The sequence below is a fragment of the Anser anser genome (assembly GCF_964211835.1).
Source record: "Anser anser genome assembly, chromosome: 10".
Lineage (NCBI taxonomy): Eukaryota > Metazoa > Chordata > Aves > Anseriformes > Anatidae > Anser > Anser anser.
In genome coordinates this window covers 7,934,976-7,957,475 of record NC_139730.1, presented here as the reverse complement: position 1 = coordinate 7,957,475, position 22,500 = coordinate 7,934,976, and the positions used below count along the sequence as shown (strand labels likewise).

The 22,500-nt window shown below is 48.9% G+C and overlaps 1 protein-coding gene across 9 annotated transcripts in view; it reads left to right on the top strand.

The window, feature by feature from the left end:
* Positions 1–22,500, top strand: part of NTRK3 (neurotrophic receptor tyrosine kinase 3) — a 207,439-nt gene that overhangs the window by 171,058 nt on the left and 13,881 nt on the right. For 8 of the 9 annotated variants that reach the window (XM_083849724.1, XM_083849720.1, XM_083849728.1 and 5 more), the window contains 2 exons: positions 2,842–2,916; positions 19,623–19,781. In XM_083849724.1, coding sequence (XP_083705850.1) covers positions 2,842–2,916; positions 19,623–19,781 — 234 coding nt within the window. The remainder of the gene's footprint in view (positions 1–2,841; positions 2,917–19,622; positions 19,782–22,500) is intronic. The other variant, XM_083849723.1, reaches the window with a different exon arrangement.

Sequence of the window (22,500 nt, the reverse complement as noted above, 5' to 3'; positions counted from 1 at the left end):
AGGGGGGCAGCCACGAGACCACCCATCAGCCGGGAAAGGTGGGGAGCAGCCCCAGCCCTGGGGGTGAGCAGTGAGAGAACCCGAGTCAGAGGTGTAATAGCCAGTTCAGGGGGACCATGGATAAAATGGCTTGGGTTGCTTTTCTATTTATTCCCTTTTCCTGATGTGTTGTGTGACTTTGAGTGGTTTTTCAAGTGAGACTTGAAGGTTTTCCCCAGCGTGGCAGGCCTTACTTCCAGACAAACGGAATACCTCCCTAGAAAAAAACAAGAAGCAAATTTCTTCATCGCAATCCTTAATTAAGATATTTACATGGAAAGAAAACATATTTTGTTTCCCTCCTGATTCCTGCATGGCCAGAACTCCCATGGGCTTTCCCTTCCTGATTTCCCCCCCTGTTTCATGGTCCTGCCTCTCTCACAGCCACAGAGAGCTCCTTCTCCACGCCAGCTGGATGGAGAAAGCCCCTGTTTGCAAGCAGCTGTCTTTAATAAACAGGCTGTTTAGGACTGGGCTGTCAAAGAGAGCATGTTCAATGTACAATCAAGGGGCAACGATGCACAAAATTGCACACACACACAAAATAGGAATCTTTTCTTGGTGCGTATTGAGCTTTGAACGCTTAAGTGATTCCACCTCTCTCTTCCCCTTCCAATTATGTGGGCAACACACGATAAGATTGCTAAAGGAATTAGTGAGTGAAATCTTTATACTGCCTAATCAATATCATTCTGCTCAGTACAAGGCATCTCGCCCCCCTCCCAGCCCCAGTTGTGTTTTCATTTACCCTCTGAAAACACAGGTTCACCTTCTTGTTCTTTGAGCTGCGGTGACCAAGAGGAAAAACAGCAGCACGTCTCTTGGAAGTGTTTGTAGTCACAGAGCTTTTTCCTTGCATTAAAAAAGAACAGACGTAATACAGGGATGATTATAAGCCTAGCCAAAACCATGTTTCAGTCTTTTAGAGAGATGAGAAGGACCTTTCCTCTGTTTCAGCTGTATGGCCTTACAGAAATGGCCAGCCACCTTGCAAGCAAAGATGCTGGCAGATAATTTTTCTGAGCATCACTGAGGCAAGACGCCAGATTTGATGGGCCACCAGACTGATCCAATATAGTAAATCCTGTGTTCCACTGTGGATTCGGAGACCAAATTATCAATTAATGTGAAGCATTAAAAAAATCCAAATCCCTTTTAGTTCCCTGCAGTCATTAGTGACAAGATACAATATCTATAGCTCAGATGCTTTGCCAGCATCCCCTGGCAGTAAGGCAGAAACTCCACTCCTAATTTTTCTAATACATACAAGAAAAACATATGAGATCAGTGGTTTTTAGAGTCAGATTCAGCTGCCTCTTCATATTTACTTAGATGGAGGAATAAATCAGGTTTGGGTTACTCTCTGGGTTAGTTATTTGTTATCGGAATAAATGCATGGTAATAGATCTGACAGGAGAAGATGTTTCTCTTTCAGCTCTGCGTTTGAGGTAGAATTTGCTTTGTTCTGCACTATATTATATTGATGTTTTTTTTCCACTGCTGATGACTTCATCTGCTCTGCTTCCTTCCAATGTCCATACCTCTGCCACAGCTGGCTTTAGGATGTGGATTTATGTGATAGATATTTCTCTTTCTTTTTCCCCAACTGTAACACTGTAATGCAGAGGCAATTTAAACAACCATCATGAAACAATTTTCTAAACCTTTCCCCCACCCATTTCCTACCTCAACTTTTTGGGAAGGAAGGCGAGTCAGTCATTCTCAGAGCAATTCCCCAAGCAGAATGAGCTGTCAGCTACATTTAGCAGCTCAGTTTTCTCCTCTGGAGCAGGGTGGGAAGGCGCCCGGGGTGATGACTAGGCAGACACACCCTAAGCCCGTATTTTGGGTTTTCCCTGGGCAGCTGTCAGCCTGAGCTCCTAAGGACCACAGCCAGAAGCCTGCCCTCAAACCACTATGCTCACCAACTGCCCTTTCGTCCTGGGATTTTGCCTGCCTTTTGTCCTGGTGGGAACACAAAAATCTTACTAAAGAGCCAGCAGACTTTTTGCTAATGGTTTACTTTTAATTTGCGCACTGAGATCCTTGCCCTTTCTCCTCCCTTCCATTCCCCAAACCTTTCCTGCCTCGATGCACTGGAAATTGTAGCATCGTATTTTCCAATTCCCTTTTCCCTTCATAGGGTTTAGTTTTGCGAGCACCTGCAACAGCACTGGTGGGACAAAGGCTTTGGGGGAAAAGCAGGGTGAGGTACCAGGTGCTTCACTGGGACATTTGGCCAAAGATGCCCTTTCACTCTGGCTACCCCTGAACTTGGCTGAGTACAGACATCAGGTCTGGGTCTTGTTCCACTGGCAGAGACAGATGGGTCCTTGCATCATGCCCAGGAGGGCTGGCGATGGATCAGGAGCTGAAAGCTTAGGTACTAGATCCACAGGAGCCTCTCAGGACCCCTAAAATTTCTTCCAGAGAGGGACTCAGGGTCGCCAGGGGATGGGGCTTCTCTGGCTAAGGAGAAGTCTGAAGAGCCCGGAGCCCCCTTTGGCTTTTGCCCAGCACCAGTGCTCGCCCATTGCCCTCCCTCTGCACTGGTGCAGGTGACGCCGTGGGGTGCCAGGTGACAGCCACCAGGGCTGGGGGCTCGCCTGCCCTGTGCCCTCCCGGCGAGGGCTGCGCAGAGCTGGGGTGTTGCAGGCAGTGAAAGACGTACGGTTCGGTTAAAGACATACCCTTTCCCTTCTTGTCCCCTTGCTTCATCCCCCCCCATCCCTCCCTCCCTCTCTCACCCTCCCCTTCTCTTTTGTTTGTCTCCTTCCCTTGTTTTCGCCCATTCACTGTCAGGAAGGGCCGCGTCCGAAGGGCCAGTTCAGCGCAGCGTGGCAGCGACAGAGACTGGCACCGCCGGCAGCTGCAACAGTGAGTGGATCCCAACCCCTGGGGCAGCTGGAGGCGGGGGACTGGTGCTGCTTGGCCGTGGAAACACCCGTGGGGCCGAGTGGCTTCGGGACTAGGTCGGGTCTAGTGCGTGTGGCAGCCGAGGGGCTCTCGTGTGCGGTGGGAAATGTCCGTGCTTCTCTACTCCAGCAGCTCTCTGGGGCTTGTATGGAGAGGTAACGGGACGAATGCAAAAGTCCTCAGTGCAGTCCTCCTCCGTGGGCGTTCAGGCTGTGTCTGCACTAGCAAACAGCGTGGGACGTCCTCTGGTTCTGATGGCAGCGTGCTCAGCACAGCTTATCTCCATGCAAACCTCTCCCGCCTCCAAGCACATCAGTGTTTGCTCTGCCTACCGGGGACCACCCCTGGCTTGTGTTGTCTTCTTGACGGTTGCTTGGATGCTGTTGAATTGACGGGGACCTAACGCTGGCCATTTAAACAGTTGGACCATCACATGCAAACCCTCATGGCTTTTGTTTGCTAGTCTAGCCACAGCCCCGGTGTCTGAGCAGCTGGGTGCCTGCAGCTGCCACTGAGCAGACTGAGAGCCCCACCGCTGCTCCCCTCTCTCCTTGGTGCAGCAGCACGGAGAGGTCAGTGTGGGTTCGATGCTCTGGCAACGCAAAAGAGCTCAGGTGGTGGCTGATGGGAGCCGTGCCGGCCAGCTGAGGGCTGGTGAATCCCCTTTCCCCTCTCCCACAGAGGTGAGCCCTCATCCCAGAGTTGCGTGCTGGATGCTGGAGCCTTGGGATGCAGCGAGGTGGGATGCAGCACGGTGGGTCCCCAACACTCGCTGCATCCCGGAGGCTGCTGCTGGCAATCTGCAGGGCTGCTGGAGGTCAGCTGCAGGAGCTGATGAGAGGAGCAAATATTGAACTCGATTGTCCATTGTGGTTTTGCTGCTTGTGCACAAGGAAGCACTCTGGATCCTGAAAGTTGGGGAGCCATTGCTTAAGTCTGTTTTGGATTGAGTTAATCCACCCAACGACACTGTGCAGAGCATGATGAGCCCTAACAGGTTAAGGCAGAAAAGTGATGGCTCCCCAGTTTATTTCTCAATAGCTTCCCTGTGCCAGCAAGCCTTAAGAGATGCACATAAATATTCGCAAAGTAGCCATGACTTGGACAAATTCCTGGGGGCAGGGAGAGCTAAAGGCTCCAACTCCCCAACCCCTCACCTCTCTGTGGCAAGGCTGGGTGAGGTGTGTGCTCCTGGCCAGGTGATGGAGGACCAGCTATTGCAGTGCCCAGACTCCTCCCAGCACCACTGTGCTCCTGTCCCAGCAGCAACAGGGATCCAGCGAATGCCTACGGGGTGTGAAAGCAGCTCGGTGGGTTTGCAGAGCCCTCCTGGACCTGTGCTGGAGCAGGGCTCTGGCAGTTTCTGACTGCTGCCCAAATCACAAGGGAGTGTGAGTTTAGGTCTCACTGGCTTTACAGGGGCTGTGTCAGCAGTTAAGAAGACGTGCCACCAAAAGGTGATTTTGTTACGTTTATGCCTTTCTGAGCCAAAACCGAATTGCAGGGTGTGGATGGGAATTTAGTTCTAAGCTCTGATGTAATTTTGTATCCTCAGGCCTGAAGGCAGCTTTTAAAAAATGATTTCCCCCTGTGCCCTGACACTATTTTTTTGCCTTTCAATCATGCCCTTATGACAGAACAAATACAGGACTTGACCTTTGCAATGTGACATAATAATATGTGACTTCTTTATAGCTCTTTTCATCCAAAATGCTCGGCAGACTATGAATCTGATCCTGCAACCACTTACCACTGGGCTTAGCACTCAGTTGCCAGAGTAATCCCTGGGGAAACCAGAGGAGCACTGACATGCAGAAGTGCTGTACCTGGTATTATTCACAGGATCAGGCCCCAGAGAGATGTAGCACATGTCTGTGAATAGCTACATTTTGGAGATTCTTATTCACTGTCAGAGTCGCGTGGCCAGCACTAACATGACAGCCACCCCTTGGCTAAAATGTCATGGCAGGTAATGCTTGGGTCATGTTTATAGCTATCGTCTACAACCACGTTGCTTCTGTTATTTTTTCCCAGCCTTGAAAGCATGCCAATTAATAAACAGCTTATCCTGCACCATTTGATCCTGCAGAAATCACAGCATTTTCACTTATTAGTAAGTAGCAATTAAAGAATTATAACTATTCAAGAGGAAAAAAAAACATAACTGCTTGCCCTCTGCATCTCTTCTGAAACAACCTTGCACTGTGCCCTCAGAAACCCCAAGCTCAGGCTCTTTTTCTTGACAGAGGATGGAAATCCCAGACCAGTGAATGCTTCTGCTGAAAAACTCTTTCTGCTCTGCTCTTCCTGTTCTGAAAGGCAGACCCCAGTTAGGTGCATGGAGAAGAAGTGATATCCCAGTCTTGGACTGGGCTGCAGGCCCCTTCTATGCTACCAGTGTAGCCAGCCTGTCACCATAGGAAATTCAGCTAGTCCTTCTGTGCCTCAGTTCCCCAGTCTTAAAAGGTGATCCCTGGTCATCTTCAGCAAGGAGATACACTTCCACCAAAAATAAATACAAAAAATTACAAGAGACAGTCATTATGGTGTTGGGAGACAGGTAAGTACAGGGGAAATGCATAGGGAACCTGTGAGCTGAGACACTTGGGGTACTGGTTCAAGGAGAGTGAATTTGGGATGTTCTCGGTAGCTGGCAAATATGAAGAAAGAAGCAGGGGGAATCCCTGCACCCATCTCCACTTGGTGTGTTCAGGACAGGCAGAAGCAGGAGAGAGAGCCTTTCTCCCTTCTTGGTGGTGGGAATTGGATAAATCTGGGGATGGAGACCCCCGCATCAGCAGGCATCTACACATTTTGCTGTTTTCTGCCATCAGAGCACTGCATCCCCCCGCCCTTAGAAAATAAATTCATTAGGAGTGGAGAGGAAGGGATTCCCAGGATCATCAAACCCAATCCCCTGTTGCATCAATCACATCAGATTTATCTTTTCATAATCAAGCAGCCCTATTAAATGTGCTCCTAAGGGAAGACAGGCCCAGCGTCTCGTTGCTTGAACTTGCAGATTCTTCTAATTTCCAGCCCGTGCTTAGTCACGGCCCGTTCGCCGAGCAGCAGGTGCCTGGCACGGAAGCAAGAAACTTAGCACAGTTTTCTTAAAATAACCACCCAGAAATGCTATTGAGAAAAAAATTGCTGAGGTTGCCGAAGGGAGCATGCAAGGTCAGGTAATGACAATGGCAAGGCCTCAGCTCACACGTCTTGCCTCTGCCTTGTAGTGCAGACTTTACATCACCGCCTGCCATTAATCTTGTACGATCCAGCTGAGGTACAAGGCAGAAACGCCCACGGAACAAAGGAACTTCTTCGCTGTTCTTCTACATAATATTCATTGTGTAACACCCTGTCTCTTTTGCAAGGTGTAACTAACCCTGAGCTAAACACCTGCCTATTTTCCCCTTTCTTGGCAGGCTTTTCCATGACATTTATTGCTTCGTTGTACAAGCCTTTACCTGCACGGCACTTTTGTGAAGCGAGTGGGTTGCATCGCCCCTTTTTTTACAGGTTAGGAAGGGAAGCACACAGAAAGTCCATGACAAAAGCCAGAATAAAATTCCACCCACATTGCTGCAAGGGCAGCTGTCCTCTCAAATGCCCCTGCTTCGTTCAGGGCAGCCTTTTTCACTCCAAACTGCCCAACTGCTGCAGAACCAGAGGAAAAGGGCTGGTGCAGCAGCCTCCCTGTTGGCACGCTGCTTGTTGCATGCCATGGAAACGATGGGATGCTCTAGAGCCCTGACTTGCTCTCATTCTTGTCCTGTTGATCAATCAGAATGCACAATGAGGTGGCAATGGAATCAGGGGAAGGAAATAAGTACATGTAGCCAAGCTGAGAAGGGCAGAGGTGCAAAACCACGCAGTTAGCCAGAGCAGCACACATTAGTTCTGACCCAGCCCATGGAGAGCAATGGCACGTGGAGACATCCAGGCTGAGATGCAGCATAAACTGCCGGAGCCACTCAGGGGGAGGGCTCACTTGACAAAAACACGGTTGCTTATTTAACTTGGCAGGTGTTCAAGTGAAACAGGCACGAGCAGGAGGTGTCAGAGCTGTTCTGGGTATCAGCGTGTGGGATTTTTGACATTCTATTTCAGTGCTCCTGTTTGGAAAAGAAATTCACTCAGAAACCCTTTTTTTTTGTTTTGTTTTGTTTAATCACTACTTAAATGTCATAAGAATTGTACAGTACCCACCTTAAAGTTCCTAACAAATTAAATTTTTTATTAGTCTATTACCTGAAAACCATCACTGGGGTTACTATAAAAACCTGAGGCTCTCCAGAGGGAAGGATGTCAGTAGGTCTAAAACGCGTACAAATATATTTCATCGCCATAAAGATCCCAGAGGTCAGACGGGGAGCCCCCGGCCCCAGAGCAGCAGGCTGATTAAGGTGGGGAGAGAATGAGGAACGTCTCCTGATGGGTGGACAGCAAGCAGATCTCTCCGCTGGTTTTCCTGGAGCTGGGATGGGTGAATGTTTGGGTCTGTGCCTAGCTGCTTTGGGTGGCTTCAGAGGAAGGTATTGGTGCCGTTCACACCCACCTCCCTTATGATAAGGGAAAGTAAGTGCCCCAGACAGCTTGCCCCCACTGTGGAGGAGCCTCTCGGGACCGTTGTCCCCATCCTGCTGACTCAGGGTGCTGATGCTCCCACCCTGCATCCACGTGGGCACAGCTCTGCCCTCCCAGGTGTTTTCGGGACACCACCACGGCCAAATTCAGCCAGAAAGCAGCCAAGGAAACCCACCCGTGCATGCCCTCCTCCTGCAGATGACTCCGGATGAGTCCTTCCGAATAAGCAATGCCTAAATCCCGGGCAGGGGACAACCTCATCCAGCTCCAGAGCCACAGCCCACACGCAGTGCCCCCGGCAGCTGGCACCTGGGTGACCAAGTGTCCCCTGCTCTGGTCCCCGGGTGACAGCAGGGCCAGGTGACACCGCAGCGGTGGCTCCCGAGCAGGTCCCGTGTCCCCGCAGAGCCAGGGGGGCTCTTACAGGTTGTTCCTCACCGGCCTGGGCGGGTGTCAAAGATTAATTACCATTTAGCCGGCTGCATTTCCATCTCTGCAGAAGGCTGCAGCGGAAAAGGCAGCAGTAGTGGGATAATTTACTCCGGCATTACACAGCAGATTACCCTGTACTTACAGGGTCACCGGTTACCATATAATTAGACCTCCAACACAGGGAAATCAGCCATAGGTTTCCAAACCTCTCTTCTTCCCAGTGTCAGAGAAGCCGAGGGCCAGCAGCAAAGTGCAGACCAAAACCTCATTGGGTGCATTTAAAGCTGTTAAATAGCTTAAAATTCAGGCTGGGGGAGGTGCAACGAGAAGGCAGCAAGAACACCTCTCAGTCAGTGAGAGGGAGGAAAAAACAGAGCAGTTTGTCTAGGAAATGCAGGGAAGCTGAGGCAGAAAGCAGGGCTTTGAGGGAGCTATGGGAGCCAGGAGGTTAGGGAACCTAACCTCTTCTTTTTTTTCCATGCACCCAAATCAAGCAGCTACTTGCGAAGCGTTTTGAAGACTGACATACACCTTTTATTATCAGGCACAAATTCCAGCAGCAGCTCATTTCACGTCTCGGGTGGTTAACAAACACGAGTCAGCCGTGCTCAATACACGGCATATCGCTGAGAAGTGAGATTGTGCCTGCCCCGCGCCATGCTGCACTTCATCCTCATATATCCTGTCCTCTTCAAACCACGCACGGTCCCTTGTGGGGTGACAGCTCCCCAGCGAGCACGTGGAGAACCCACACCAAAGAGCAAAATGGGAATCTCTGTGTGCCTCTCCAGCAACCATTATTTTAAATATTGCACGGCCACGTGCCCGGGACTCAGCCCCACAAAGAGTGGCCATAAGGTCAACAACTTCTGGCGAGGTAAAGCTGAAACAAAGACGGGGAAAGCAATTGATTTCTGAGGCAGGATGGAAAGAGCTGTACGTAAATAGTTTGGCTAAGCAATGATCAGAGGGGGGAGATGTGCTGCCTGATTGCAAATATTTACATAGTTGTGAGCCTAAAGGTTAGGAAATGTTTTTGAAGGAAGTATATAGAAGATAGCACAAGGCTAAAATGCTGAAGATGAGGCAGGGGAAAATCAGTGTGGCAAGCAGGAATTTCCCATTGTGTAGGCAAGATTTGCTTATGATTTCCTGAGGGAAGCTGGGGGTTGCCCACTGGGATGTTTGAATTGGTGCCCATCAATACCTTAGCAAATCCTTTAGGTCCCTCATTCACAAGGGAAAGAGGGCAGAATGGAACTTAACAGGTTTTTTCCAGCTCTTCTCCTGGGTCTGTAAAGCTGTTTCATACGCAGACATGCGTGTCATTGCCTGTGCATGCTGCATGCACATACCTAATGCTCTTGGGCTCCAGCAGCTTATCCAGAGGCAGCGAAACCAGCCAGGGCTTTAAGCCCAGCGTTTGCAGTCACGTTTCTCCTTGAAGTAAATGCTCCAGCAATGACATAATTGAGGACTGTCCTGTCTGCTCAGCATATGTCTGTGGGGGTCATTCATCCTACCAGACGCTGCAGAACATTAGTGGTTTCTTTAGGCTCACTTTCTCTTTCCGTCCTTCCTCTTGTGGCTAACCCTAATGGAGAGCTGGTGTCTGGAGACTCCACTAGGAAGACCTGCCTTGTTCAGAGAGCTGGCCATCCAGGAGCTAGTCCTGTTTCATGGCAAAAACAGCCACATGTGTCCTACAAGGTGCTGAGCTTGTGAGATGATCCCAGTGGGGTCGGTGGGGTGAAGAACCTGGCTGGCTGCTGGATGGGGAGCAGAAGGCAACCAGTGATCGCTGCGATGGCCACTTAGTGCTGGAAGGCTCTAATGACATCTGCAACCCGGTTCCTGTGTTTGTGGGTTTGCTTATTTAAGCTCCTGGCTAAGTAAAGCAGGGAGGAAGGATTTTAACTCGCAGTGGTTAAAAGGCATAGGACTCCTGCAACTCTGTCCTAATCAAGGACATCTGCAAAACTTGGTTAAGAGCAGAGGAAACTTCAATGCACAGGATGTCTGGGGTGAAAAAGTGCTTGAGTAGAGAAGGATGAAATGCTCGACTCTTCAGTTTCAAGTTTAGTCTGTTTTTCATCAGAACCTGCAGCCAAGCCCCAGCCTTAGACGGGTGCGGGTGCGCTCTTCTCCTCCACGTGCCCACCACGTGCGGGCTCTTTGTGTGCTGCACCACCTCGTAACAGGGATGCTTGAGGCAGGCATGGGAAGGGCACGTCGAGGGCATCCTTCCCTACTTTGTAAGTTTAGCCATTAGCCTCATCTAATCCCTGTGTTTCTGCAGTGGCTAAAATCATGTGTGTTTGGGGGGGAGGATGTTGGGGTGTGCCTTTGTGGTGGGACATGGCTCTCCGTTCAGCGCTGCCAGAGCCAGCCCAGCTTTCACACAGGCACTGATGAGTTTAATCACTTCGTTAGTAGGTGTGACACTGCAGCCTCCGATAATGAGCTCTTTATTTTAACATGGCTTGCAACATGTTTGTGTGAGATGCCATCTGTGCTTGCACTGCCTTCATTAGGAGAGAAAGCGTAAGCATCTTCTGGAGCTGTTTGGTATTTCTGTGATGTTTCCCTGCTGAGCAACCATTGTTCAACTGCAGGGTGAGAACTCGTACCAGAAGGAAAGCACCAGCACCCAAAATGCTTAAACAGGCCAAATAAACCGTTAGGTACAGCACTGGGAACCATCCTCAGCTGGCCTACAGGAAATTAGCTAGAAGGGACGATCCAGCTACTTTATTGCTGAAAGTTTTTCATGGTGGTAAAGCACTACAGCCCATTCCTCTAAGCTAGAATACCATACTTTTTCAGAAAAGCAAGGAGCAGATGCCTATCATAAAGAGACTTTTATTTTTTGTGCCTCCACACTATGATTGTGCACAAAAATCTCCGAGTTGCCTGCCCAATTTTTGGATATAACAGATGCTATTAAGATTTACATGAGGAGCTGATTCCCCAAAATCTCCGCACTCTACGCATTTCTATAGATACCCGTTGGTGAGCCGGCAGGCAGCATGCTCACGGTGTTTCTCTGCTATCCACCAGCCCTCCCAGATGACAGACTGTCAGCTCAGCACCCAGCTGCGTGTAAGGGAAGGGGCTCTGCTTCTGCTGGGAGTCCCCATGCCCTGCGTTGTATTAAATTTGTGTCTCTCTGCGGCCAGGCCTATGCTCAGTGAATCTGACATTAATAAGAAATAGATTCCCAAACAATCTAGCCTAATGAATTTTGAATATTATTATGATTAATGCCAAGGCAGTTGAACTGATTATCCAGCATCCAGAAGTTAAGTAATGGAGCCTTATCTAAATCATGTAGAGTCGTCAGTCAGGGATGGCTCTGGCTGCAGACAAAGACGGAGCATTATTGGTTACCCAGAGGGGAGTCACTGTCAGGACAGACAGAGAGGAACGATGGAAGGGGAGATTATGAGATACCAATCTGAAAGCATTTTAGCATAGAGTGATAGCACATGCAAGTGCTTTATTGGTATTATTTCCTAAGCTGCATTTCTCAGGCCACGTCGAGATGTTGCTTTTATACCGCCAGGTTAGGATTTATTGGTCAAATATTCTTCCTACTTTCTGGAGCCAGAAACCGAGCTGATTTTCATTCCCTGTGTTGCCACAAGAGTAGAATCCTGATGGACATGTTCCTTGCATCGTGATGGTTTAACTTAGCCTCTATCTGATTAGCTTTTGAGCTATTAAACACTTCTTGTAGTATTACCGGCTCACTGCAAAACGATAATGCAGATCAGTCATGGACAATTTCTGTTGGTGCTCGCAGTCTTTGCAGACTGCAGATCCCCTTTGAAGTTGGAACCAGCTAATAGCTGTGCTGTTTCATGGGTATTGCACATCTCTGAGCATGTCCGCCCTAAAAAAGAGCGCGGTGCGGTGCCAGGGTCTCCTACCTTGTGGAGAAAATCAGTAAATCCATGTGGTGCCTGACAAACTGGTTATCTGATGGCTGGAGTTTAAAAGGGTTTAGTGGCTTACCAGATTATGCTGGATGGAGTGTCCATGTGGGGGCTGTGGTGCAAAAAAACCGCAGAGGCCACTACCTGCATGCACCCCTCTGACCAGCCACCCAGCACCAAGCCACAGCCAAGCAGTGGGACTCCTAGGAAGCCATCGGGTGTCCCACTGGTGAATCCATCCCAGTGCTCCCACTTCCCTCGGCTGTCTGAGATGTCCTAATGTGGGGTGTCTTCATTCTGGGCCCCACAAAGCTTTCAGTAGGTGGGCCTGGGGGGGCAGGAGTCTATAGCAGCACCTGGTAGGACGAGAGTTGAGGTGGCCTCACTGACCTCTTTTCCAAGTGCTTTGCAAACTAAAGTTGCTCTTCCCATATATATCTTCCTCATAGCTCATGTCCCATGTTCATGATGGAGATCATTATTTTTGGAACATTTATTTTTACATGAAAATGAGAAACTGGCCCTTGTTCCTCTGCAGGCTGGTTGCGCAGCCCTCTCCTAGCTGCTTTGAGAGCTGGGAAGGAAAGGGGAGTGGTGATCTGTGGTAAGGGGCACACCAAATAGATTATTGGCAAACATAATTAAAAATATATGTGCAATTACTCCTCTGTTTCCCTTTTCTTAACCATCCTCTGCATTACCCCTGGCATTTTTAGATGGCAGATAATATAAGTGAGAGGACTCTTGGGTACAGGCAGCTCTTAGAGAAGCAGTGATTTATCTCAGGCCGTTTTGAGGTAGCAGAATTTACCTCTAGCTACAGCCACCCCTCCATGTCTGCCCCCCCTCATTTGCGTAAGTAATTGGCAGCTTGTTAATGGCTCATTAGGAATGCTGAAAACCGTGGGATTAAAACACACTCAGTGGAGCAGAGATGAGGGGAACAGGGAGAAAGGCCACCGTCCCTGCTTGCAAATTACACTGCTTGATTCAACGTGATGCAGAATTACAGGTCATAAAGCAACTAGTTTGTTGAATGAAGTAAGGAAAAACAATGTCAATGGCAGGCTTTATTCTTAGGCTCATGTTTAAACACAGTATGTGCAGCTGGGGGGAACAAACAGTCCCTTGCCAAAGAGTCCAACTGACAGCAGGAAGGTCTCACCCCCTTCTCAGTTTCGCATTAACCCTGCCTGAGCTCTCCCTGCTCCTGAACAAGTCCATCTGGCTCCTTACATCACCTCGCGACAGGGACAGTTGGTTGCTTTCCCCATCTTCTCCCTGGGTAAGTCCAGTTTCTGGCAGCAGGCACCTCTCCTGCTTTGGGCGAGTCTGGGACACCCGGTGCAGGTGCGTGCACATAACAGATATGGCTACGGTCACTCTGCACCTTGTAAGCCCCCAAAACCCTCTGTGACCCCTTGCAGATAGCTATAAGGTGTCTTCACTCACTGGCGTGCAGAGGAGCGGGCTGCAGGCCCCACACTGCAGCACCTCCAGGGCCTGGGAGAGATGGTTGGGTGCAGGGCGTGAGGATGGGAACAGGATCAGACCATGCCCAGAGAGTGCAGCAAACACATGCAGAGTGGTGCACGGAGAGGACACAATGAGTCGAGTCAGTTGAAATGTTTGGCAGAAGCTTTTCGCTGTTTGTTGACAGTGTTAAAACCCACCTTCAGCACTGGATGTGACAGCGGGGACAGCAAAGGTATGAGACTTGAAGGCAAGACCTCAGTTGAGAGAGTTTGCAGGGACATCTTACAAATTTTTTAGAAGAGGAGGGACCGGGGGCTTCAGCCTGCGGCTGGTACAGCCATGATGCCTTTCAGAGTCAGGAGAACAGCTCTGGGATTTTTGAGGCGAGAATAACTCTGGAAATGGTGCTGTCTAAGATACAGCTAGCACCTTCCTTCCTGAATAAACCAAAAGGAAATTACAGATAAAGTACTGGGGAATCACAACGTGCACTTTAATGCAGCTGCCTCTGATGTAAAGTACTTAGGGGCTTAAGAGCCCAGTAAGGTGGCAGTTGAGACCATGAACTCTGGGACAGCTAACCATTAGCAAAGCCCCGATCTGGCTGGCATGTCAGAGTCGATCCCTCTGCTTTGCAAAAGGTGCCCAGGGATCTCTCGGGATTCACACAGGTAAAATGCTGGCACATCCGATTGATAGATAGACGTCTCTCAGTTCTGGATCCAGCACTGATGGCAAGGAAGGACTGTCTCCTCCTAGAAAATTTTCACCCATGAACATGTACATCCCTTTGCCTTCTCCCTGAGAAGCCACCCTCTCCTGCCCCAACCTTATTTGACAAACTTCAGCTCACAAGGGCACAATCTACAGTGGTTTTGTTCAATTCTATTATTTTTATTTTTATTTTGTCCAAGAACTCAACTTAGCCCAAACATGCAGCTTTTTGTGCTTCTTGTTTCCATTATCTTTTTTTTTTTTTTGTCCTGATGAGGCCGTACATCTGGCTGCTGGGGGAATGGTCAGAGTTAATCTTCCAGGGATCACCCAGCTCCTAGAGCTGAGGTCTAAAGGACACGTGTTGTAGTGCAGCCCGGCCTGGGATGACAGCCAGGTCTGCAATTAAAGAGGAGCCCGGGTCATCCCTACCTACAGCAGCAGGAACCGAGGCAGCAGTCAGGGAACGTGTCTTATCGCTACCTCTAAAAAGAGGTGATGTGTTGAGTGGGTTCTCCTGGAGAGAAATAGTGCCAAGGTCTCCACTACTGCTACGCGATTCTGTACAAACTCAAACATCCCAGCTTCCTGCATGCTAAGGGAAGATCAAGCAATGCTGCACCATACAAAGACACCTCACGGTGGTTCCTGTGACTTTCCCAAGGCAGAAGCAGGAGCAGAACATTCCCAAAGTAAGCCAGGAGCAGGAATACAGCTGTCAGATGGCCTTGGAAAACAAATGTCAAATGACCTTGGGAAGCAAAGCACTGATTTATTTATTTACTTTTTTTTTTTCTTTTTTACTTCAAAGCTGGGAAGGCAACTGCACAAAAGGAAAAATAAAACACAGCCTTATAGCATGCCAGAGAGCAAATTCCATTCTGAGCTGAGATCTCTGAAGCAGCCCTCAGCTGTGAGCACGGTGCGGATGGCTCAGCGGCCCCCTCTGAATGCTGCCTTGGGGTACAGCCCTGGAGCTAGCGTGGGGGCCAGGAGGGGGGGAGCAGTGCTGCCTGCTAATACCTGCCTTCAGAGCTTTGAGGTCTGGATTCCCGCGCATACAAAGTTCTCATGAGGGTTTTTCAGCTCTGCTCTGGTTTTGATTTTTCATGTTATCTCTGCAAGTGGCCCAAACCGCAGATATATTGCACTGCCTTCGCTGAACGCTGCTGCTCCACTACCTGCTGCTGTACTGTCGAACTCATCGGGGATGACATGTCATCTTTTCCCTTCCTAATCAGCTGGATGTCATTCAGAAAGCTGGGACAAGGAGAATCCTTTCCCCAGACACCCGCTTTCCTTCCTAGCAGACAAACCTAGAGCCTTATAATACTACTTGTACATAGCACTTATATAGCTTTACATCTTCAAAGTGCTGTACTAGCATTAAGTAATTATCTCTCTCCCTAATGGCCATTAACGCTGGCCTTTCACGAACCTCCCCCAGCTCCCCGAGGTTCAGCTGTAATACAGCAATAAGCTGCTCAAAGGGGGTGGCTGGTTATCTCGCCGTCTGGGGGCTTGGACGTGTAATGAAGCTTCAGAGCACAGCCTCGGTGCCCTGGAGTATCAGAAACATGTGGCTGGAGACCAGGTCGTGCCCTTGGGAGTATCCATTAGGAGGCGATGGAAATGAGTGGATGATGCTGCAACCCTGAGATGGAGACAGAAGAAGGAAACTTTGGCAGCTCAGAGGATACACACTGACTGCTCTATTTATTACCAGGATAGCACTGCAAACCGAAAGAGCAAAGCAGCGGGAATAACATGTCAATGTGGGCACGAGGAGTTGATCTTGGGAGAGGAAGTTAGAGCTAAAAATGTCAAGCAAAGCTAGACAGCCAAGGCAATGGGATAAAGAGGCCAGTCTGCAGGTCTATGAAGCATTAAAATAACAAGGAGAAAGGGTGAGCTTGGCAGCATCGTAGGATTTAAGGGGAGGAACAGCAGAGGATTTGCCTGCCGTATTTGCTTGAAAGCAAAAGCCTCTTCCAGGTTGTGGAGTGCCTCTGGGGGAGATGCTGCAGTGCTGCTGTCGGAGGACATTTTGTCCTTAGTGGCTTTGGGATGTGCACCTGAATGTGGCCTGGGGTCTCCTATCCCTGGCTCCCCAGGGGGATGGAGGAAGATGGGTGGGAAGATGACCTGACTATTTCAGAGCAGACTCAGCAATATCATGCTCTTGATGAGCATTAAGACCGCGAGTCCTACGAGGTCACTTAGTTCAGAAGCCTGCCATGAGCAGAGACTTGACCAAAGCAAACTTTCAGATTCGAATGACACAGTAACAGTTCCTTCCAGAGCCAAGGACATGCCATGTAAACAGGCTCCGCAAAAGAAAAAAAAAAAAAGAAAAAAAAATCGCCAAAAAACAGCATCTAGGTTTTTTTTTTTAGCCTGATTTAATAGCATCATTTTGCTTTCATGCTGTTGGCAATGACTGGTCCTGTAAATGAAGCGTGCAGCCGTGGCAATCACGTGCAAGTCGATGCTGGCATAACACAGATCACAGCCACTGCATGTTATGCAAAAGATTTCCTCCATCCTGGACACACTCTGTTTCCTATGGCATCAGTAGCTCAATCCATCTGTGCTCAGCTCTAAATCATTTTGCTACATCAGCAGAAAGCAGGGTACAGCTGACTGCAGACCAGGAAGGCTCAACTTAGCGTTCGCTCACTGTACAGCTTCAGAGCAGGACCTTTCCCTGCCTTCCTGCATCTGTTTTCTCATCTGTGAAATGGGAATTTTAATCCTAATCAGTTTGCAGTGGGAGCACTAAGGGACAGTCAAAGGAAATGCTTTAAAATGTAATACTCAGCCTTGTGTGCTAAGCTAGGCATTGGAGTGATTTTGTGGTCCAATTTAATTGATGCTTGTTCTGCATACAGTTAGCTAGCAGGCGAGACTTAACATTTGCTCTCAGAAATGTGGCATTCTGTGTGAGATGCAGAGAATACCTTTGAGGTTCTTACCTATGAGCACAGCTGAGCCATATGTCAGGATCCGCACAGTTCTGGGCATTGCTTGGCTTTGTTTTTTTCCCCAGAATTAATGTATTACTTAGTACCGGATTTATTTTTAGTAAAAGATACATCTCATGTGACATAGAGGGCAGAGATGCCAAACAGAGAGTTTGGCAGTCGCTGGACTCTACCATATGAGCTAAGCCAAGATCATGTCGTCACGTCCTTGGGACAACTATTGACTGTGTATGTCACTTTACTGGCAATTTGTCACTAGGATGTGTCTAGAGGAGACCAAAGACCTTGACTGCGCTGTAGTTTATTAGAACTGAAATGGGTCTACTGGCTTCTCTGCTGCTTTCGGAGCCAAATCCTCAAGTGGTGTGACTCAGGGCACTCCCATTCAAGCAGTAGGGCTCATACTGTTTGTGTAAGCTGAGGGTCTGGTTCATAGATTCTGAACTGCCCTAAGATCTCTTCAAATGGCAGTTAAATGTGCTCAGTACGTTGTACTACCTGTAAACTCAGATGATCCTGCAAGATTCAGGACATTGCAAATGCAGAGAGCTTTGTGATATGTAATCATTTTGAGATTGCCAGAAAACTGAAGAGCTAGAGCTACTTAAAGGGGAAAAAATAAGCATTAGTGCAAAAGAGTTTTTGCAACAATCAAGTTTGATGTATGTCATGTTTGGTCGATAACATTTCCTTGGAGCCCTTCACAGAAAGGGAAAGCAACTTGTAAAAGCTGAGAAAGCAGGAAAGAGCTAAAATTGCGGACAGGGTTTCAAAGGAACAAACCAAGAAAAGAGTATTTCCATTTCCATTAAGGAAGGACATTCTTGGGAGTTCAGAGCAGCAAGCTGAGACCACACCAGCCAAGGCATCTCTGCATAGGAGCTGTAGAGCTGCATGGAGCTTTTTATCTTCACGCATCGCAGTTCCGAGCATTCTGCACTTAGGAATGAAAGATGTTCCCAAGACTTTTTAAACTCCTTCTCTCTTTTGTAGAAAGAGACGTTCAGAGTTAGAAACAGGGCTGGTCCACAGACCTCTGAGCACAATGCGGCGAGCCCAGGTCCAAATTCTGTCAGACCCCTGAGGGATCTGGCTGGCACCTTCCGTGCAGGAAGCCTGCTAGGCACTGTCCCCATTTCACAACCTATTCCAGCAGTGCTCCCCAAAACTGTCCCTCCTGCTTCCAAGAAATGCGGCTGGTCTCTGTACTGACCCTTCCCCACTCTGGTTTTAATCAGGCACAGAAATCGGTGGGAGCTTTGGAAAGCCAGGAGCTTGGAGGAGAGCTTTTGTTTGTACAAGAAACATTTTCATCCAAACAAGCACAACGATCTCATTATTTTCAATAGCCACACACGTGCAGGAAAACTAGAAAGCCTCTCCCCCAATCCTTCATAGGACCAGAGAGATTTCTGCCTGTTTGATTCAGCTGCGGTGCTACAAAGTTATTAGCACTTGCTTTTTTTGGTGTCCGTAATGAGACAAGCAGACTTCTGAGCAGCACCACAAAAGCACTGTCTCTCATCACCGCTAAACCCTTGGACACTTTATCCTCAGCAGAAATGAGTGCTGGAGCCTCGTGGCTGTGCTGCTTCCAGTGCCGGCTGGGCTTATCAATTAGCTGCTTCCCCACAGATGGTGCTTCTTGTGTAGGACAGAACAGAGGAAAAAAAAAAAAAAACTTTCCCTGCTTAAAGACACTTGTTTAGAAATCTCTAGTGAATCTGAAGGTAAATCCATCTGCTTTCTGCATCTTTGCATGTTTTCACCTGCTGGACTCACGCGCCCTAGAGAAGGGCAGACTGTGATGGAGAGAGGGCCTTTCCCTCACTTAGCACACCCCGATGGGACTTCACCCACGGGCTCTTCCATTTCCAGGCTCTCCAAAGGGGCTGGCTTTCCTCCCTCCATCAAACACTGGGCATATCCCTGCCTGTAAGAGCCTGTTCTTTACAAACAGACCGCCTTTTTGCAGTGCGGTCCTGCAGTCATTTACATATTCAAAGCACTCTTTGAAAAGGCCTGTAGCACAGTTGTACGAGTGAAAAAACCTTCCACGCAATTAGGTGATGCGCAGATGCCTGTGTATGGATTTTAGCAAGCCTTGCCGAGGAGGGACAAAGCCCTCTCTGTATTTCTGGAGGGTGCCTCAGAGCACCGAGGCCCTGCAAAACTCATCCCAGCACCTTGCCGAATGCTCTGCTCCTTGCCTTGCCTCCTGGCTCACCACCAGTGTAGGGTCTGAGGATGTGCCTGGCAGTTTGTCGTTTGATTTCTTTACAAGACCGTTTTGGGAGGAGACAACATCATTTATCTCGATACATTTCACTCCCTATCCATCATATTAACCAGGTGGGACTGGCGGGCAAGCCCCTGGGTGGGCAGGGAGGCAGCATCCAACCGAGCTCTTTCGAGCAGCTCCTTGTTGATGGAGCTCACGGGGAGGCCCTGTGTTTGTTCATGTTATGTAAGGGCTGCTCCCTTCCCAGGGCTCCGTTCACTCAGATCTCCTCGTGCCTTTGTCCTCCCGCAGGTTGGAGGACACACCATGCTGCCCATCCGCTGGATGCCTCCGGAGAGCATCATGTACAGGAAGTTCACGACAGAGAGCGACGTCTGGAGCTTCGGGGTGATCCTCTGGGAGATCTTCACGTACGGGAAGCAGCCCTGGTTCCAGCTCTCAAACACAGAGGTACAACAGTGCTGAGATACCTTCAGCTGGAAACACTACTTGTTACCATCTCTGCTTTCCAGACTGCTTGCAAAGCGATCCATACACTGATGGTCCTCTCCTTGGCATTATTTCTTTTTCAGATTATTTATTTTTTCAAATTATTTCTTGTTATTTCTTTTTTTTCAAATTATTTCTTTTTTCAGATACAGAGATAAGAGACTTCAGATAGCAAAAGTGTCATTATCTCCATTTAAGAGCTGGGGAAAGCAAGGCATTCAGGAATCAAAGGGCTCTGCCAAAGCCATGCAATGGGTTATCCCCAGTCTCTGCCCGCCGAGTTCCTGACATACCTCCGTAACAGCCGCACCTGATAAACTCTTGGGTGCTGACAGAATACCCAAATCACTGCTCAGATATAAGTTATTGAGTCGCCCTGCATTTCCTATGCTCGCTTTCTCCTTATTTTGTAGCTGACACTTTTACAGCAGCCTTCAGTTTGTGAGAAAGTGTTTGAAGCATGTTATATGGCATGTGGCACACTTCTGCAGGGCTGTTTGCCATGGGGACACCTATTATAGAGTTCGCCCCTGTTCCTTGAGGATGGGACCCAAGGGGCTGGTTCATCCTTGTTATTTCTTTGAATAACAGTGTAGGGCTGCACTGTAAAAAAGTTGAGGGAAGGCTGGCTAGGATTAGCAGAGTGTCAGAGCCGAGGTCTGAGGCACATCAGCAGAAATGCACTGGAAGATTTTTGCTCAGAATAGCAGGGGGTATTATAGAAGAGGAGCCAGATGCATTGACAGAGCCGTGTGTGGGAACCTTGAACATTTTTATCCTACTGTGTATCTAATGGATTTCAGAAATTTCACCTTTTGTAATGAGAAATGTGCATTTTCTGCTTTCTGGATATAGATCCCTTAATTAAGTGAGTTGCAGAGATGGCAAATCCAAGGTGTTGCTTTACATCTCTAATACTTGCCCATTCGTGTGCTCAATGGGGCCTGACTGCATATCCCAAAGTAGCACACGCAAACATTTTAGAGACACAAACAATGGAACAGACAGCGACAGAAGTTATTTGTCACGCTACTTAATGAGCTGCTCTTGCATTTCCCTGGGAGGGTAAATACAAACGCACACAAATGAGCACATGTGGCTTGTACATGGGTGAGAGGCATGCTGGAAAAGAGAGCTCAGCTGTCCTCATGCTTTCTGCCTCAGTTTCCTCTGCAGGGTAGTGGGGCTGAGAAAAGTACCCCTGGCAGGAGGAGGGATAGTGAAGAGCTGCACAGATGCAGGGTATTGGTTTTCCTACCATCCCTGGAAGAGCTGTGTAATTCCCTTTCCTACTGCTGCATCCGCTTCTTCCTGAGAGCTGAGGGCTCTCACCCAGACCACACTATCCTGCTGGGAGGGAGCTGTATTAGCTCTCATTTGGCTCATTTGTGGGTCATGGAGAAGGGGGCAGAACCCAGGGGACTGATGCCTCCTCCAGCTCCTGGACGAGGAGACATCAGAGCAACGCAGCTTGGCCACCACCGTGGAGCCTGGTGGGCCAAGCAGCAGCACCTCTGGTGAGGGCATTGCCAAGGCTTAGGTTTGCCTTCCTTCCTGCAGTGCCTGCGTGGCCTCGTGCCGCCAGAGCACTTTCAGCAGGTTTGTTCAAGGCTGGAGGAGACCCTTCCACAGCAGGAGGATGAGGCAGGGAACAACTTAATCTGAAAGCCTCGGCCAGTCCATTAGCCCTGTGCCCTTTGCTCTGGAGAGACAGGGCCCACCGCAGGGCTCCTCTGCATATCCAGGACGCCTGTCAGAAACCGTAACTTACCTCCTGTACCTCCTACCTCCTCTCACATGTCAGTGCTGCCAACAGCTTTGCCTGCGATGCAGGCTTCTCTGCACACTGCATCCGCCTTGGCCAGCTTTCAGCAGATCCTAATCGCTCCCCTCTGCATTTATATGCAAACAGCAGAGCGATAAGTATCCGTTGAGCTGTGTGGCAGGGCCATTACTATTCATAACTGATAAATTCCAAACACCCCTTGCTGGGTGGCTTCCCTCAACACACTGCTTGGGATCTGCGTCTGTCTGCAGAGCGTGGCAGGTCACTCGCACGCTGCAATGCCGGGACTCATCGGCTCCAGCCAAGGAGGCCAGGAGGTAATAGCAGCTCTCTGACAAATCATGCCCTCGTTCCCTTTGCATCCATTCCTTCGGTGACCAAAACTCAAACAGACACTTAGGGGATGCCACTAGCATCCCTCTGAAGAGAATTTCATGCTGTCCAAGAGCTCACATTTCTCTCATTAGCAGCACTGACCTGACCCAGAACAAACTGTTAGCGCTGCAGTTTTTTTTTTCTCCATCACAGATGTGATTTGAGATGAAATTTTTTTTTTTTCAACTGCTTTTCTGTGTCAAAATGAAGCAAAGCTGCCCTTGGAGATGAAGGTAGAAAGAGAAGTGCTGAACTCTCTCGTAGAACTCTCCTGGGCTTTACAATGGAAAGGACTCTTGATTTTCAGGGAAATAAAACAACATTTCAGCTGTGTAAAATATCAGTTTAGTTTGGGGATTGTAAAGCTTTTTTTTTTTTTTCATTCTTCACCTATCAGGAAAAACCTGACAACTTCAATTAAAACATCACGCAATTTGCTTGTAACCTCCTGCCTGGAGGGTGCAGTGAGGGAGGGAGGTGCCAAATGATGAAAGTTTTGAGGAGCTTCAAGACTGCTTC